At 41.1% G+C, this 18,937-nt stretch overlaps 1 protein-coding gene across 2 annotated transcripts in view; it reads left to right on the forward strand.

Annotated features, from left to right (window-relative positions):
• Positions 1-18,937, forward strand: part of Gask1b (golgi associated kinase 1B) — a 56,566-nt gene that overhangs the window by 19,594 nt on the left and 18,035 nt on the right. For both annotated transcript variants that reach the window (XM_052731397.1, XM_052731396.1), the window contains exon 3: positions 1,313-1,527. In XM_052731397.1, the coding sequence (XP_052587357.1) occupies positions 1,313-1,527 (215 nt within the window). The remainder of the gene's footprint in view (positions 1-1,312; positions 1,528-18,937) is intronic.

Consider the following 18,937-nt stretch of genomic DNA (forward strand, 5'->3'; position numbering starts at 1 on the left):
AGATAAGAATGCTGTGAGACACAAGCAAGAAAGGTTGCGTTGCTAGCTGAGCGAAGCAAGTTGTAGATTCCGAACATCCGAGCCCGTTTCAAAGGGCTTTCAGAAATTCCCAGGGCATGTCTGGACATTCCGGTCAGAATTCCTTAGGGCTCTATTGTTCAGGCTTGTTCAGAATGAGTTAAAGGGGCTTTTTAAGAGGTTTGTAGTTGAGTTGTTTTCTTCAAGAGCACCGCACAGACTTTCGAGTTATAAGCAAATCTGCCCATTGCCCTCTCTGTGACTTTATTTGGCTGAAATGGGGACTTGCTGGTGACAGTTCTGTTTTAAGCCTGAAACGTTGTTCAGTGGACTCCATCATGGTCTTTCCTGTTGATGATGATTCCACTGGGCCTTACCATACTTTATTTAGTTTAGCAATGATAGAAATTGCATTTCTCTCCAGTGACTGAGATCCAAACAACTTGAGTGACATTTAAAAAAATATCATCTATGCACATACAGTTGAAAAAGTGACATTTGCTTAAAGTTGCCTTATGAGGTTATGTGTGATGACTGTATGATCCCTTTCCAAGAGCATGGTTGTGCTTGCATGTTTCCTATCAGAAAAGAAAAACAGAAACAAAAACACTTCTTTTTCTTGCTTTCCTTCTTTGGAGACTCCAGCCACTGATGTGAAGCATCCAATTTCTCTTTGAAATTTGTGACTTCTAAAAATTCTCCCCACCCCCAGCATTGTGGTGTAGCCTCCAAAACTCAGACAGCTGTTATTACAAACAGAGACCGCTCTTGCTCAGACCCTGAATAGACAATTATAAATGTCTGGATTCCTTCCTTTCTTGTGGTGGCTGCTTTTAGATGTGGAATAAAACCATGCTAACCAAAGGAGGCCTGAGTGAGTGGTTAGTAGCCTGTTCCTGCCACATCCATAAATCTTGTTAAATTTTCTTTTCATTGTCTATAATAACTTTCCACTTTATAAGACTTACAACTGACCAGGAGTATCATTGATATAAAAATATCAAAACTTGTGAAGACACAGGGCCCACCGGACAGGTGAAGGTGAGGTAAGAAAGAGTAAGTGGCCTTCCCAAGGACACTTGCCCACTCAACAGGGCAGCATGCTAAGTTAACTATTTGCTTTTCTGATTCTGTAGATGGCCGCCCTCGTCCTATCATTCTTTGGGACTCATCTCTAGCATCTGCAAACAATGACAGCCGTTCTTCTGTTAAGATCACCTGGGGATCCCAAGGACACTTGCCCACTCAATAGGGCAGCATGCTAAGAGATCTGTTCGTTTTTCTGATTCTGTAGATGGCCGCCCTCGTCCTATCGTTCTCTGGGACTCATCTCTGGCATCTACAAGCAATGATAGCCATTCTTCTGTTAAGATCACCTGGGGAACTTATCAGCAGTTGCTAAAACAGAAGTGCTGGCTGAATGGCCGTGTTCCTAGACCTGAGTGGGGCTGCACTGAAATCCATCACCATGAATGGTCCAAGATGGCTCTCTTCGATTTTTTGTTACAGGTAAGTTTATCTAGTCCCCTAAGTGGTTATCCAGGACTGATAGCATTGGAAGGTCTCAATAGAATCTTCAGCAACTGGAGTTTCTATGAAGTTGTAGTTTACATTCTAGAAGGGCTGTATCTGGCCAAGTGCAGCACACATATTATGAAATTTCATATTCTTCTGAGAAAGGATTATGAATATTATTTTTAAAATTACTTTCTGAAGAAGTAATCTACTGGCCAGTCTGCAATACTCCCTCTCATCCTGGCTACAATGTATAGAGTTGTGAGGTTGTGTCTTAACATATTCCGGAGGCCAACTAAAGCTTGGTGAGAATGGGCATCTCATTCAAGTTCTGACAATTACTAAGAATGAGCGCTCAGACTCACTGGGGCTGGGTGATGCACATTCCCTAGCTGTGTTCCAACACTCATGTGGCCGCACTGCCACAACCACCATTTTCCTTATTTTCTTTCCAATACCACTCACTTCCCCTCTCTCAGTGGGATCTCACTGTGTAGTCCTGACTGGCCTGGAACTCACTCTGTAGACCAGCATGGCTTTGAACTTGGAGAAATCTGCTTGCCTCTGCCTCGTAAGTGCTGGTATTAATGGTACACACTACCATGTCTGGCTCCAGTGTTTGTTTGTTTGTTTTTTTTCAACAATACTTCTATAAAGATTCAACATTTAAGAATAATACCTTTATATAACTGAGTAATTCTTGGATTGCTTTTTATGCCTACTATAATTCTTCTTCCAGTAAAGATCCCATGACTTACCTTCACCTTATTCTGGCTACTGACTTCTTCCTTATCCCATGTTACACAAACTGGTTTTCTGTTAGCATCTGTTAAATGGTAATTGGGGAATAATTTAGGACCATTTTAGAACACTTGTAAGAACATCCTCCTTTTTGTTCGTTCCTTTTATGTATGTGTGTATGACTAGAAGGAAGGAAATGGAAAGGAACAGAAATGTAGACAGAGTCCTCCTAGGCTACATAGAGATTTCAAGTCCAATGAGGTGTATGGGACACTCTGTTTCAAAAACAAAAAAAGTAGAGGGAAAGCTAGCTAAGCCATTGTCTGGAGGATGAACACTGTTAACGTAGAGAATGGCCCTTGGTGTCTGTGATGCGGAGTGGTTAGTGAAGACTAAGCCAGTGTGCATGCCATTTAATGGAGAGGAGAGGCAGCCAAACGTCACCTGGTACTGCTATCTTGAACAATATTTGAGTTTACCTATGAGGTATAGACGGATTGTGTATTATGTATGTATTATCTCATTTGTAAATTTAATTAACATATGATGGCTGTGAAGTAGGCATCCTTTCTCCATTCTGCATGTAGGAGAATTGAGGCATGGAAACTATATGTAGTCTGAGAGCTTATATTGGGGTGATATGGCAGTGTTCTAGTGAATTTTTCTGATAATGTGTTTATGTCTCTGATGAGGAACCCTAACCTTGGAATCTCCAGTCTTACTATTGGGTGCTAGCAAACCTGACTAATATTTGTCTTGGAAGGATATGTGGTTTTAGTATTTTGGCAAGCAAACAAATATTCCATCCATCCCAGAGTAATGCACATTTTTATCTTCCAGAACAGTTTACTACATTAACAAGCATAACAATTAGTGCACCATGAGGGCTACAAAGACAGCTCCACGATAGAGCACTTCTGTAGCATGCATGAAAACCTGAGTTGATCCTCACCACCACAAAGGCAAAAACAAACAAGACAGAACACAAAACTGCAGATCTAGATTGGTGTGATGTACAGAAATGCCATGGAGAATTGTCTTTCAACAAGAAATGATCTTGAAGCTTGTAGCTGATAAACATAGAACTTACCTATAGAAAATAAAGGGCAAATCTCTGTCAGGATTATCTAGTGTTATGTATTTTAACTCTGAAACCCTCAAGTAAATCTCATTCTGTCCTAAGCTCCATTTTATTATTCATCCAAGAAGAATACACACACACACACACACACACACACACACACACACACACACACACACACACACATGCTCATTATATTATAAAAGATGTAAGAGGTAATTGTCTCTAATACCACACTCTAAATTTTTTTTTGTTTTTGTTTTCTCTGGAAGTGGAATAGTTAGGAAAATGTAGTATATGAAATGGAAGCCAGATCCATATCAGAGTGGCTGGCTGAATATTAGTTCTGATTGTCTGAGGTCAAAACAGGGAGGACATGTGCCCCAAAACAGTGAAGAGAAAGCGTTTGAGGGGAAGTAAAAATAGGAGGCAGTAGAAAGGCATGAGAGGAACATGGATATGACAGTGTTCCATGGTATTTAATCAGCTTAAATATGCCATTCCAATCAGAGCCTTTGTTCAAGTGAGTATTGGGGCTTCCTGCCTGTGGACATAGGAAGTCAGAAAAGGGAAGGACTCCTTTTTACAAGTATTTGTTGACTTTTATCCCCACAGGGACATTGTTGGCTGCCATGAGGATGAATGTGAGCCTAGGAAATCATCGCTGTGAATTTTAAACATGCATACATATTTCATATACCTTGAAATAATAATTAACCTACCACTCCTGGAGCACTTGCTTTGTGCCAGCCTGGTTCTAGGCACTCTGGTTCTAGGCTCTAAGATAGCAAGTTAGGAGTCATTCATAAGAATGAATGACTGTCATTCCTAACGTAGAGACGACAAGCTGAGGCAAGCATAACTTTGGTATTCTTGCCAGGGTCACATGGGCAATAATCACTAGTCCCTGGAGTCAGACCAGGAGTTGTGTCTTAAGAATCAAGCCTGCAGCAACCTTCATCCCTTGTACAGGAAATAGTACTGTCTTCAGCCACTGTTCCAAGTGAGAAGTCTAGGAGCCAGCTGTGTGGTTCTGTGAGGGCCACATTCATAGTGGCAAACATCTTGATGTCTCTTGATTTGCTTTATTGAAGAAATCAGTCATTGGCCCCTGCCTTAGCTCAGTTCTTTGTCCTTTCTTACTTAGATGACTCCCTCTAACCCCTTCAAACTGTACAAGCCAAGATCACTTATGGCGGAGGTTGTGGGTTTGCAGGATGTGGCTCTACCTGCTTCTGTAGTCAATGCTGTTGCTCCCTCTGCCTGTGGTAGGAAGGTTTTCCTCCTTGATAATTCCTGAGGAAGCACTTTGGGCAAGGCTTTTCCAGAAGTCTCTCCGACTGATATCCCAAGTGGGAGCTCCTTACTCTGGTTTGCAAGTCTAAAACTCAGTTTTAAGTTTAAAACTCAAAAATTCCATTTATCAATGGTCAGTTTAACTAGAAATTACATACATACATACACACACATATGCATACATCTGTAAATGGCATCAGTTGGGAGGGCTTATGTGTTTTCTTTATTTTTCATTATTTATTTTCTAACAGTGAAGAGGCAAGTGACTGATTTTCTTAAGATAGTGCATCATTTCTCCATTTCTGTGTTAGGTCTGATAGTACCAGCTTCTATCTTCTTCCCCACTGTGGGCAGTAGAAGGCACCATGACATTTCTGCCAATCAGATGGAGGATGATAAGTTCTTACTTGTATTTTTTTCATTTTACATTGTGTGTGAGATTGAGGATATTATATATCCAGGTATTTAATTTGGTTTCAGTAAATCTCTTGCTCAAATTATTGCCATTTTAAAACATTCCTTATTGACTGAAACTTTCCATATTATGAAAAGGAGACCTTATTAAATGTCTGCACCTGTTGACTTTCTGTGACGTGAACAAAGAGCTGAGACAATCAACTTATAAAAAGAAAAGACATCATGGTTCACAGTTTTCAATGTGTCCTGCTGTGACTGGTTGGCCCATTACTTTGGGCCTGTGGCATGGGAGATTGCGGTGGAGCAAACCTGTTTATGTCATGAACAGTAAATAAATGAGAGAGAACAGAGGGGCCAGTCTCCCACAACTTCCTGTTGACGTTTCCTCAGGAGAGATGAACGAACATTTGTCACCTTGATATATCAGAGAAATGATCCATCCAAAGCCAACTTGGTGAGCCAATGTGTTCAGTGAGCTCGTAGGCAAATGGGGCGTGGTCACTTACAATGGTGGCAAACACTGCTGCATCACCAAAAAGTGCCATCCCATCATGGGTGAAGCCTCGTGGCCACTGAATTATGAAGTTCAGCCTTCAGTGAAGTGTCTGCTTCTTGTGTATTCTAGTACCTCTCAAGATCATATGAGGCTTGGGCACACAAGTAGGTAATAATAGTATTGTTTGACTTTTCCTGGGGAGACATGAACAAATTCTGTTCACTCCATCTAAGACATCAATGACAGACTGAAGAATCAGTTCTTCCGGAGTCTAACTTTACAAACCAATGATTTATTGGGTTTACTTATAGACACATGGATGAAGCCTTAATGGAACATGTATGATGCAAAGGCAGCTGTATCATTGAAAAGCCCAGCCAAGGATGCATCAGGACTCACGAAAGCTGAATCCCAGCTCCCTTTGTGACTTGTAGACAGTTCCATCCACAGAAGAGTCTCTCCTTTCTTTAGAGATTGTTTACTATTTACATGACCTCAGGGAGAGGCCTTGTGACTCCTACCTTTCTGAGTTCCTTGAGTCTCTTGGGTCTCATTAGCTTCCCAATCCTGTCTCACTCCCCACAGGAGTGGATATTACAAGTTAGAGGAGATATTTGCCTAATAATGTGCCCTTCCTTCAGCTCTGCCACCCTTTCTGCCACCTTTTCGTGATATTCCCTGAGTTTTGGTGGGGGCAATATAGATGTCTTGGAATGTTCTTCCATTTATAGCTAAACATTGAGTCACTGTGCATAGAAGCAGTCATATATTCTCAGCAGTTTGACCAGGAATGAGTCATATATCAACCACTCGTGGCAACAAAAAGAGATTTCACACCTGACAACAGCAGCAATCTGTGGTGTAAACACAAATGTTTAGAAGGCAATTTGACACATTTTGCTTGGGATGTTGGTAGTGCAGTATGTAGAGTCCATAACTGAGCAGGGCGTTTGGTGACAATTCTCCCCAAATGACCTGCATAGGACTTCCAGTCCTGTGAAAGCCAGGCAATATGAAGGGAGTTTTCATCTTAGTTCCAGCTTGAATTTTCAATATCCTAAGACCAAAATATGCAATGTCTTCAGCAATAGGGACTTACTCTCCAGCTCAGCATTAACCAACAGCAGGAACAAAGACTCTGTGGTTTGTGAGAAGTCAGGGGCCAGTGCTTGGATGTAACTGTCAACTTCACACAGCTTAGGTTCACCTGCAAAGAGTCCCAGTTGAGTAATTTTCTTTATCAGGTGGTCTGTGGGCTTGTCTATGAGGGATTGTCTTGATTGTTAATGGGTATAAGATGGTCCTGAGTTAAGAAAGCTAGCTAAGTAGGAGCCTGAGACTGAGCCATAGAGTGAGCTGGCAAGCAGAATCCTCCATAGTTCTGCATTGAGTTCCTTCTTTGACTTCTCCCAGTAATGGATTGTGACCTGGAAAGGTAAGATGAGACATACCCTTTCCTCTACTAAGTTGCATTTGATCAGAGTGTTTTCATCATAGCAACAGAGAGGTAGTTAGAATAGGGGTAACCTATTCCTGGCACCAAGATTTTTATTTAATAACTTATGGATTCTGCGAGTGCCTTTTCCCACTCAGATGAGTGCCTTAACTCAGCATCTTTAACATCTGTTTTCACTTTTCCTTTAGATGTGTTTCCAAATTTGTAGCATACCCAAGACACTCAAGGGCATTATGTAATGAAACCTTTTTAGAAAGGGCAGGGTGTCTTAAGGCCTGTCCACTTTAAGCAAGTGCCAATTGGTCTTTGGATTTAGCAGCTAGAGTTATACTTTTCAAAACGTAGGGAGGTCCTTTTAAAAAGCATTAAAGGATCTAATCGTTTGTATCAATCATTTTACAAAAAGGTCAATGTGGAATAGCGTAGAGTGAATGGTAGGCAGGGCTATATTTAGCCTTCTTCCATCCACTTGTTCTCCACAACCTGTCTTGCTTCCTCATCCTGGGGCACTACTGTGAGACCACTACACATCTCTCCACCCTGGATGGTTTCCACTGGGCTGCCTTGCACTGCTTGGCTAAGGCTGGGTCATGGCTGCGCTTTCACCAGCTGTTCAAGCACAGACCCTGGTCCAATGCCATGACTGTTATCACTCTTTTAGCCATATTTGGATGCTGAAGGAATCCTGGGCTGGGAATACAATCTCTACCCCCAGTATACTTTCTTGTAAGGGAGAAATACACACAGAATATTCTGGGGGAATAATTGCCCACTTCTAGGACAAACAGTCCTTTTTAACTGTACCACTCTGTCTTCCATTCTTTCTTTTATGTCTTTGGTGAACTGATGGTTAGTCATTAAAGCTTTCTGAGGCTCACTACACAGCATTTGGGGTTTAAATCTATCCTAGGAACTCTGTCTTTACACAAATTTCATCATATTGGATAGTGGGTGTCCTGGACATGCCCCTTTGTGTAATTTCCAGTTTAAATGTTTAAGTCATTCAGACCTACCATAACCTCTTCTATGTCATGAAGATCATGTCCCACCTGTGACTCAGTAAAGTAACAAAAGCCCTTTGGGAATTAATTTCTTTCTTAGTTATTCAGCAAACCCATCTCATTAGACTTGGTGAGCAAGCACAGAATGTCCTCTCCCTCACTCCCAGTCTCCTCAGTAATGATATTCCTCTTGTCTTCTAGTCTCTGATATTCATGGGGACCCCAGCTAACTATAACCACATGTCCCTAACAGACTATTTAAGCCAGTTCACTGGGGACAAATTTTCATTGTATTGTCTCAAGGATGTGTGAGCGGTAATCCAGTATCTTCACATCTTTGGGACTCAGACTTATCCCATTCACTCTCATATCCCATGTCCCACTGCCTCATAAGCCAGGTTATGAGGACTTCTTTTATTTCTAGTTTAAATGATGCTTTTTCACAGTTCAAGCAGTTCAGACACAGAATTTCCTCATCATCATGGTTTCTTGTATAATCCTTCGTTAATGCTCCTGTGTCCATGCTGAGTCATGGATTTTCTCTTCCTCTGTATTAAGAGTCTCACTGATACTGAGGGTTATCATATGTTATGCCCAGATCATAGGGACCCCCAAAAGGCCACCATGGAGACTGAATTCCACATGTAAAAGCAAAGAGCCTTTATTTCAAGCTTGGAGCTTGGTCTCTGTTTTTCCAACACAGTGGTAAGACTAGAGAGCCCTGAGCTTGGGCAGGGTAGGGTTTTTATCATAGCAGAGGTTGGGGTGAGAGAATTTCCAGGGTTCAGGATCCTGATTGGCTGACATTTGTCTAGGAGTGTCTATAAAAGGGAAATAGGTGTGTACTAGGCTCAGGGACATCTGGCCATCTTATCTAACCTTATCTAAGGGTTGGAATGTTTGGGATGTTAGCTACTTCCCCTTAGATGCTGGCCCATCTCTAGATGGAGTCAGCGTATGGCTTTTCCTGGATCTGCACGCCCCCCTCCACATCATACATCATTTCTTTCTCACTTTCTCCCTCCACACTGACTGATTCTACTCACGAGTTCCATGTTTTTGATCTCAGGAATGGATGTTTAACAAATTAGTAATTTCTTTATTCTCTTTCCTTTTGTGTCTGTAAGAAATGGCAAGCCGACACTTCTTTCTCATCCTCCTTTTCCGCTTGTCTTCCAAACTGGAGGCTAATATGAAGGATAACGTAAACAATTCCTTCCTTGTAAGTCTTTCTTTGTCAGGGCAGATCGTGAAGCCTCAGTTACATGTTTTATTGTCTCCTCCATGCATCTGACACCACAGCCACTTAGGATCCTAAACCGTATGTGTTACTTTCAGAGACTGTGATATATTCTCTGGTGCATCAGTCAATTTGGGTTCCTGCTTGTACTCACGTAGTATGTACATCTCACTCATGGAGGCACACCACTCTGTACCACATAGAGAGAGAGGGTCACCTTGAGTTTCCCCAAGGATGGCTTGTATTGCTCAACCTGGGTTGGGATTCAGGGACTAGCTTCCAATATCTGGTAAGAGAAAAAGAGTCCATGGTGAGAGTTGCAAGGGAATAACATATTGAACAGTGAGAACAGACTGTAGAGTTAAGGCTGGGGGCCAGGAACACTAGGGATAAGACATGGAAGGACTTGCAGCGGGGTATGAGATACCAAGTGGACCTGGTAAGAGGAAGAATGGGGCTTTGGACCAGTGACAGCAGGCTGGTGTCCCCTGCCGGAAGTTTTTGAGGAACGGATGGAAAACACTATTGCCCTTCCAGCTAGTCTTGCTCTGAAATGCAGCTAATTCTACTAAGTCTAAATTGGAAGTGAGCATGGCTTCTATTAAGAACCTTCCACTTAAGTGACCACCCCAGCTGACCCCATAGGTAAGGAGTTAAATACAAAGCTGTGATAGAGTTAACTCTGCCATGATAGAGCCATAAGTAGATCGTGTAAATGTGAGAACAAGGAGAGTTTAATACATTTACGACATTTGAGTCATTGCGATGTCAGAGGTAGCAACAGCAGCCAGTTACTAGTTAGCAGACAGTCAAAATTAGTATCTGCCGGCACAAGTCAGAGATGGCAGAGAAGGACTTTAACCACACCTAGCTGGGTGTTTGGTGCATGTTGAGATCGTGTTTAGGCTCATGATCACCTCCCTGGTTGGCAGGAAAACTTGTAGAGTGTGCGGGCATTCTACTGAGTTGGCCCAATATAGCCCAGAGAGCAAATCAGTCTCACAGCATTTACCTCACCATTTGTTCAGTTTTCATCCTATAAAAATCCTAGACAAGGAAGTTTGACATCTTTTTCCTCTCATAGAAATCTCTCCCACTCTTGAGAGTTTCTCTGAATTTTTCTCAAATTCTCCTTTTCTGTAATTCTTCCGAGTAAAGCTTGATTCTGCTTTGCATGTTCCCATGAGAGTTCATATTTTTAAGCTTCAGTAATGCAAGAAAACAAACTTGGAGCATTGTCCCAGATTGTCTAACACCTTAGTTCCTTGGATTATTCATAACTGGGATATGAAAGGTTCCAATTTATTAACCCTCCTGTATCAGTTGCAAACATGTCTTATCCCGCAGCAGGGTTAATGCGTTTGCCACTGTAGAAGAGGTATACCATCCCCACAGGAAAAATATAGCTTGCTTTACTCTGGTGAATGCTTCCCCTACAGATGGATGAGCCTCAACTGCATGTATTGTCATCCATTGTAATTGATGTACAAATGTTCATTCCAACTTTTCTTTGGTTATGTGGGCACCAGTTGTGTTGCTTGACTTTTCCTGGATAGATGCAAACAAATGTCTATTTATCTCAGGTAGGGCATCAGTGACAGACTGATGATTTCATTCAAGTCTAGCTTGCCAAGCCAATTATTTTATTGGAATTGCTTACAGGACCATGCTAATCCAAAGGCAGCTGCATCACTAAAAAGCCCACATTCAGATGGGTGATGAGCTCACGAAAGCAGCATCATTGGAACTCGATGTCAACTCTCAGGCAGTTCCACCAAAGAGTATTCTCATTCTCCAACCATTGTTACAGCCTTGGGAGGGTACCTTTGGGTACTGTAAGTTTCATGAGTTTCCTCTGTCTAGTAGGTCTCATTAGCTTCCTGATTCTTAGAAGCCATTGTCTCCCCTCCAGGAGGGAATATTTCAATTAGAAGTAAATGGTTTCACAAAGCCTGGAATCCCAAGTCAAAGTTCTCTTTCTCTTTCTTTACTAAGGAGTATAAATAGAGCCATTGCTATCACCAGAGATTGAGCTATTGTTATGCTATTTTGCCTATTACTTTATCATGACTAAGGGGCCAAGGTTATCTTAGCTCCACAATGGCTACCAGATGTTCATGTTTTGCCTGGAAAGAAAAGCTATATGCTATACCATCTCCAGTGCACTGAAGACTAGTCCTCCAACTTGATGTATTTAAAGTTTCATCACCTCCCAATAGCACAGTCCTGGGACCAATCCTTCAACAAATGGGCCCTTATGAGTCATTCCAGATGCAAACTACTGTAACATTTTCCTTTTGATTCTTCTAATACCATTTTATGTAAGATCATATATAATTGATTCTTTTACTTCTTGTATTTACCATCATAAATCGTTCATAGAAATTGAAGGAGTTTATGCAACAAAGTCTGTATAAACTGGCCAGTTTCACGAGTGTCATTTGATACTTTTGAATAAAATTTTTCTATTCAGTAACATGGAGGTTGGTTTTTAATCAGAAATATGCCCTATCAAAGTGGTGCTTGGGAATGTAGTGAGTGGATTTTTGTGAACGATTTTAGATACATTATGCCTGGAGCAAATGACAATCACTTGCTCTGTGAAGCCAGAACAAGGGCCAGGGAACACAGAACAGTTGTTATTCTCTGCGTAACAGTGTTCATTTGTTTCACCCAATTAGCAAATCTACATTCAGAGAGGCTGGACCATATTCCTGACTCTGTAAAGTACAAAAGAGCCACAAGCAATCTTTTCTTCTTGAAGTGTGGGGGTATGAACTGCACAGACCAAAATTCATCACCATGGGGATAACAAACCAAGTATTCTAGAGAACATTTTGTGTTTCCACGGTTTGGCCCAATTTCTCTCAAAAGATTAGATAAAATAACAGGAACAATTTCAGCACGTGGGAACCCTGTTTCCTGACTTAGGAGACTCTAATGGTTAGAAACTGAGAATGGATTAGTTTGCAGAAGATAAACATCAACCATGCCACTAGTCGTTTCTTAGCCTTGAGAAATCACTTAAGTTTCCTTCTCTTTGGTTTCTCCATCTGTAAAATAGGACACTGTTTAGAGGGCTAATGAAAGAAGAAATTAATTTTATATATACCTTTGTGTATTTAGAATGATATCTGATACATAGTAAGTATTATTCATTAATTATGCAAATTGAACACCTAGAAATTCATAGATGTAAATAAGAGTTAAGTAAACCAATCTCTCCATCATTAAATTGCAAGTCATTTACCAAATAACTTAATTTCTTTGAATGCTTATGGACTGCTATACTTCTCTTCGAGGTCTTTTCTTATTAGGGTTTAATTTTTTTGACTACTCTGTCTTTTCTTATAAACTCTGATTTTTTTCAAGGGTAAGTTCCTGTCTTACTGGACTTGTAACCGTTCTGTTAGCAGCCAAATGTTTAGAAATGCCATAGTACCTGGGGCCCTGTTTTTGGTCAAGGAAAACTGTCCAATTATATTAAAACATTAAATCCGAAGCGTCAAATTAGGATTGTTACAAGGGGAAGAAAAACTACTTGTAGCACAGAAAATGAGTAATGTTGTCAAAGGAAGGGGGTTAGGGTGTGGTGGTATTGTGTTCCCCCAAATATTGTGCACCCTAATAAACTTATCTGGGGTCAGAGAAGAGAACAGCCACTAGATACAGAGGCCAGAAAATGGTGGCACACATGCCTTTAATCCTAGCATTCCAGAGGCAGAGATCCGCCTGGATCTCTGTGAGTCCAAGGCCACACTGGAAACAGCCAGGCATGGTGACTCACGCCTTTAATCCCAGGAAGTGATGGCAGAAAGTAGAAAGGTATTTAAGACATGAGGATGAGGAACTAGAGCCTGGTTAAGCTTTTAGGCTTTTGAGCAGCACAGTTCAGCTGAGATCCATTTGTGTGAGGACTCAGAGGCTTCCAGTCTGAGCAAACAGGATCAGCTGAGGAATTGGCAAGGTGAGGTGGCTGTGGCTTGTTCTGCTGCTCTGATCTTCCAGCATTCACCCCAATAACTGGCTCCAGGTTTGATATTTGTTAATAAGACCTTTAGAGATTTGTGCTACATTAGGGAAAACATTTAAATGGAAGAATTGAATGAATAGAAAATGTTTAGCATTTTTTATTGTTTGATGGGCTGATATTTTCTGAGACTATTTGTTGCATGAGTGATGAATGGATACTTGCCTTAAGGGGACAACAGTTGTATGCTCAGAGATATTTGCTTTCACCATCACCAAAAAGTATAACATATTTCTTTGCACTGGAATAGACTTTCTCAAGCTCTTGTTTGTCCTCAACACAGAGAAGGTCTAGTGCGGTGCATGAAAAAGGTGAAGGAAACCGTCTCCTGCCTCAAGGGTTGCACAGTTTAATATGAGAGAAAGATAACTGTGGTGGAATGTTTCAGGCACCGTAATAAGTCTTATGGAAAGAAACTGGAAGCTATGGATTATTCTCAAATGGTTGGATCGAGAATGGAGTTAGGGAGTTTGACATTTATTCCAGAAAGGTAAGACTCCATAGGAAGACATTTTAATGGAGAAGAATCTTAGCAATGAGTTCAAAGTGTGAAAAGGTTCCTTGAATGGGAAAATGATGCCTGAAGCATTTCCTGTGAAGCAGTTCCTGTTTTCCAAAGGAAGTTTTTCTCTTAGATGACTGTGAGTAATGAACCTGTGGTCACAGAGTCAACAGTGAGCCACAGTGCTCCTTCTCCTGACAGCTGTCAGCTCCAGTTACTCTTCCTCACCTTCTCATCTGGTGCCTAAGGAATTTGCTCTGGGATGAATTCCATCTCATTCCCTGTGCTTTCATCTTTATGGCTTGTTTATTTTCCCACTTAGTTGTGTGATAAAAGCAAAAATGTCAACCATCTTGTGTGTGTGTATGTGTGTGTGTGTGTGTGTGTGTGTGTGTGTGTGTGCACATCTGTATGTGGGTGTGCATGCCCTTGTATGTGGAGATCGGATGTTCACTGGCTGGCTAGTGAGCCACTGGGATTTTCCTGTCTTTGCCTGCCAGCACTGGGATTACAAGTGTGTGCTGCCTGGCTTTTAACGTGGGCGCTGGGACCTGAACTCAGGTACTCATGTATGCACAAACACTTTACCCAGTGAGCCTTCTTTCCAGTCCCCCACCCCCAACTACCTTCTGTGTAAAGAAGAACTTACTATCTTTTACATTCTCTGCTAGACAAAGAAAGATTCTGCTTATGGCCCCTTGATAGACGATAAAGGATTCCCCAGCATCCTTTCCTCTCCCTCTTTCTCAGAGGCCAAGGCTCGCTCTGGCAGCTCTCTGGAGCCAGTGAGGAAGACTTGTCACAGGTGAGCATTCCAGTGACAGGAGATAGGGTAGTCCAGTGTTCCAAACACTGTAGTTTCACACAATTGGGCTTGTCCTTATTGTTTTTCAGAATTGGAGCATTATCAATTCAAATGACCCCTGGCTGTGTATTTATTTGAAGTTCAAACAAATGGTGCAGTTCCTCGTTTATTTGATAGCAAATAGTGAGAGATGATGGCCTCAGATAATGTCTTGGGACCAAGCAGCAGAGAAAGTCTGGGATTTAGTGATAGTGGTTAATTAACACGATGAATTGACTTGGACCTAGTAAGGGAAGAGGGAGAAGAACAAAGGGGCGGCAGAAGTGCGTCTTTCTCCTTCTTATTGTTTGTTGAGACAGCATTCCAATTCTTATGGGAAATCTGAGGTGATTTGAGTGATTTCCTTGGCCTGCAGGATGTAGGGACTAAGCTTTTCTAAACATTAAAAATGGCCAAGGTTTATAGATGTGTGATGTGTTCTCCAGGCCCCATGCCTTACTGAGGAGCTATGAGCAAGCACTAGGTTTTTGGTAAAGAAGAATCATCGGTTTTTGAGAGTGTGGCAACTGGTAGGTCTCCTATACTCCAGTGGATGAGCAAACACCCACAGTCACATTAGCACCACTCATTGGACCTAATGGGTGATTGACAAGCAAACACATGAGAAGATGGGAAGTTGTAATGGGGACATGTTGGCGGGCACATCGGGGGGATTAGAGTGGGAGAATGGGGGTAGGTAATGATCTTGTTTCATTAGACATATGTATGAAATTCTTTAGAAAAAAAGAAACATTATTTAAAAAAAACTGATCAAGGTCAAACTTCACAAGGATAGACATGCTAAACACTGGTGTGTATTATGGTTATTATAGAATTTTAGTTTTATAAAACTGTCTCATTTCATCAGTGAAATTCAAGAGACATTATTTCAGCATTGTCGATGTCTCTTAATACACTTCATGGCTGGGTTTAGGACGATAATGATGTTATCTTATTTGACAAGCCTTCCCAAGAAGATCTCCCTTCCTTTTCATATTATCTCGGGACACTGCAATTTCTTTGTAATATCCAGTATTGTTGATGGTAACTGGGTAAACTGCCCAGAAGCCTTGGTGTTTATTGGACATCTGTGATGTTTCTTCCTTTTTACTATTTAGTGGAATAGAGACATTGGGAGTGATATAAAAGAAGAATTACTTAGATTACTTAAAAGAACAAGAAACAGAGGTTTTTGGCATTAGATGAAATGGATAGACCGTGTAAAAATTACTGCTATTAAGGAAGGTTTGGGGCTATTTTACATTAGTTCTAAGGATTGACTTTATTTTTTTCTTGTTGGAGACAGGGTCTTGCTGTGTACCCACACTGGCCTTAAACCTTCAGTTCTCCTACCTCAGCCTCCTGAGTGTGGGGCTACAGGTCGGCCTCATTTACACTCAACTGATTCACTTTACTCAGTTATCTCACTACAGTAAGTTTAACTCATGACAGTGTATTTATAAGTAAGTCACACATTTGACTAGTTATTATTTTTATGCCTGCCTAGCTAAAGAATTTGTGTTCCTTAGCAGTTGGTCCCTTAGGTTCTCCGACTGCCTGAGGGTATTTTTATCAACTCCTCCCTAATGACTTCTTCTCTTGACCTACCTGTTTTTCCTCATTACACAGCTGAGTTAAATCTGCCAGGTTTGTGCATTCTGAGTCATCTTTTAGCCTTCCTCTGCTCAGTGTCTTACAGTCAAGCAACAGCAAATTTTGACACTTTCTCAAAATGACTCCCCAAACCGTCTCTCCTTCCTGTCAAAGCCGCCTTAAACAGACTCATTCCTTAATGAGTCAGATGCCCTCCAGGGCTCCCACTGATCACCTTGATAGTCCTCTTTAGTTACCATTTACTGTGCAAATCATCACTGAATCTATCTCTCAGAAAACTATAATATATCTGTAAGGACTTCCATTTGGTTTGATAATTAAGTTTAAAGACCTTAGTGCTTTCAAAATTATTATGGAAGCCAGGCTTATAGCTGAGTGATGGAAGACATGCTTAGCATATGTGAGGACCTAGCACCTATCCTCAGGACCAAAGTAAATAAACACGTAAGCAAAGTGATTAAGCTAAAACACACCAAAAGTATGCAAAAGTAGGTAAGGCATTAAAATGAATCTCCGTGTATCTGTCCATAATTCCCATTTCACAACAATCTTGTTCCCTCTTTAACTCTACTAATTTCCTGTTCCTACATTAATTTGAAGGAAGTCATGGGCATTGTATTATTTCATTTGTAAGTATTTTAGCATTTATAACTAGAAGATAAAACATGAGCATATTAGCATACCTCAAATTATTAATAATTTCTGTCATATACCAAGGGTTTTTATTTGTTTTGTAAATGGTAAATATATATATATATATATATATATATATATATATATATATTTCAGTTTGTTTGAAAACTGGATTTCAATAAAGCTTGGCCATGTGGTCAGTTGGGGTCTTTAAATATGTAAACTCCAATACTTCAAGCCTACATCTTCTTATTTTTTGTTCATTTATTTTATTTTTCCTTTCCATTTACATGATCATATAAAGCCAGTTTCCTTGGGCCTGCTACGTAGGTCCCAGGGGATGGGCTATCATTTTTAAACAGACAGGAGGATTACAGAGCGCATCTCTGGCTGTGTTTGGTAATTGCTGGGCCCTCAATCTGTAGAATCTAAAACAAGTCAACCTTTCCCTCTTGGATTCTCTTCACTGGGGGGGTCTCTGTTTGTTATAAATCCAGAAGCACAGGGCCTACCAAAAACAGGACACAGCATTCCCTCTCTTGGAACGACCTTGTCAATTCTTTGCTGATTTCTTTTCAGTCTTTCCTCTGAAGACTTGACTCTTGCCCTTTCCTCATCCCCTACTCTTGCAACTTCTCCCAGATGTGATCCCCCTCATGAGACCAACATGTGTCTTTCTAACTGGAAACCCCCCTACATGTGTGTATCCCTGCATTCATATGTAGTAAGTGGATATTTGTGCATCCTCAAAAAGTTGGCCTACTGCAAATTCAGGTTTCTGTACTGTCCTGCTTCCTTTAACAATTAAGGAGTGACAGAGGGTGTGGAGGAAGGTAAGGAAGATGTATTCCTGAGAACAGATCAAGCTAGCACTCAGGAAGCAGAGGCAGGCAGATCTCTGAGTTCAAGGCTAGCCTGGTCTATAGAGCAAGTTTCAGGACAGCCAGGACTACACAGAGAAACACTGTCTTGAAAAACAAGCAAGCAAGCAAACAAACAAATAAACCAAAACCCCCAAACCAACCAACCAACTAGCCAAAAAAGAACAAGGCATGGGTCAGGAAATACTCTCTAGATTGAAACCAGATTCTTTTTTCTTCTAATTTTATTTTTTATGTGTATGGGTGTTTGCTTGCATGTATGTCTGTGCACCACATAGAGCCCATGGAAGTCAGAAAATGGCACCAATGTCTCCCTGGAACTGGAGTTACAAATGGTGGTGAGCTATCATGTGGGTGTGGAGAATAAAATCCTACGATATGGACTCTCTGCAGCAACAGCCAGTGAAATCATATCTTGATGCATTCACTGTGTATGACCCTTTTAACAATATATGAAAGCTTTGTTTTGCATTTTAGGTGTTTGATTTGAATTTTTTTTTAAATCAGCTATTCTATTCCTGTTAGTGCATTTCAGCACTTCTTAATTTACTTTATAAACCAAATTGGAAAATTACAGATATTTAGAGAACCATTGAAAGGTTTTTGTAGCTGAAGTTTTCTTCAGTCCTGCCTGGCCCATGGTCAGGACAAATCTCTTTCACCCACCAGTCCCGCAGCTGCTCAGACCCAACCGAGTAAACACACAGAGACTTATATTGCTTACAAACTGTATGGCTGTGGCAGGCTTCTTGTTATCTAGTTCTTCTATCTTGAATTAACCCATTTCTATAAATCTATACCTTGCCACATGGTTCGTGGCTTACCAGTATCTTGCATGTTGGTACTCATGGCAGCGGCTGGCAGCGTCTCCTGACTCATCCTTCCTGTTCCCAGAATTCTCTTCTCTGCTTGTCCCACCTATACTTCCTGCCTGGCTACTGGCCAATCAGCATTTTATTTATACAGAGTGATGTCCACAGCAGGTTTTGATGAAAGTCAATGCATTTCTATTGAGGAATTTCTCTAATTTCCTGTTGGCCTCAGTTATCATGTGAGGTTTAAGGGCTTGCCTCTTGACACTGACAGAACATCATTTCCATGCTCTGTTTCTCTGAGGGTTTCCACCCCAGGTGTCTTTGTGTTGATCGTCACATCTTCTTCGTCTTTGACCA

The sequence above is a fragment of the Peromyscus californicus genome, unplaced genomic scaffold, assembly GCF_007827085.1.
Source record: "Peromyscus californicus insignis strain IS unplaced genomic scaffold, ASM782708v3 Scaffold_9__1_contigs__length_137607984, whole genome shotgun sequence".
Lineage (NCBI taxonomy): Eukaryota > Metazoa > Chordata > Mammalia > Rodentia > Cricetidae > Peromyscus > Peromyscus californicus.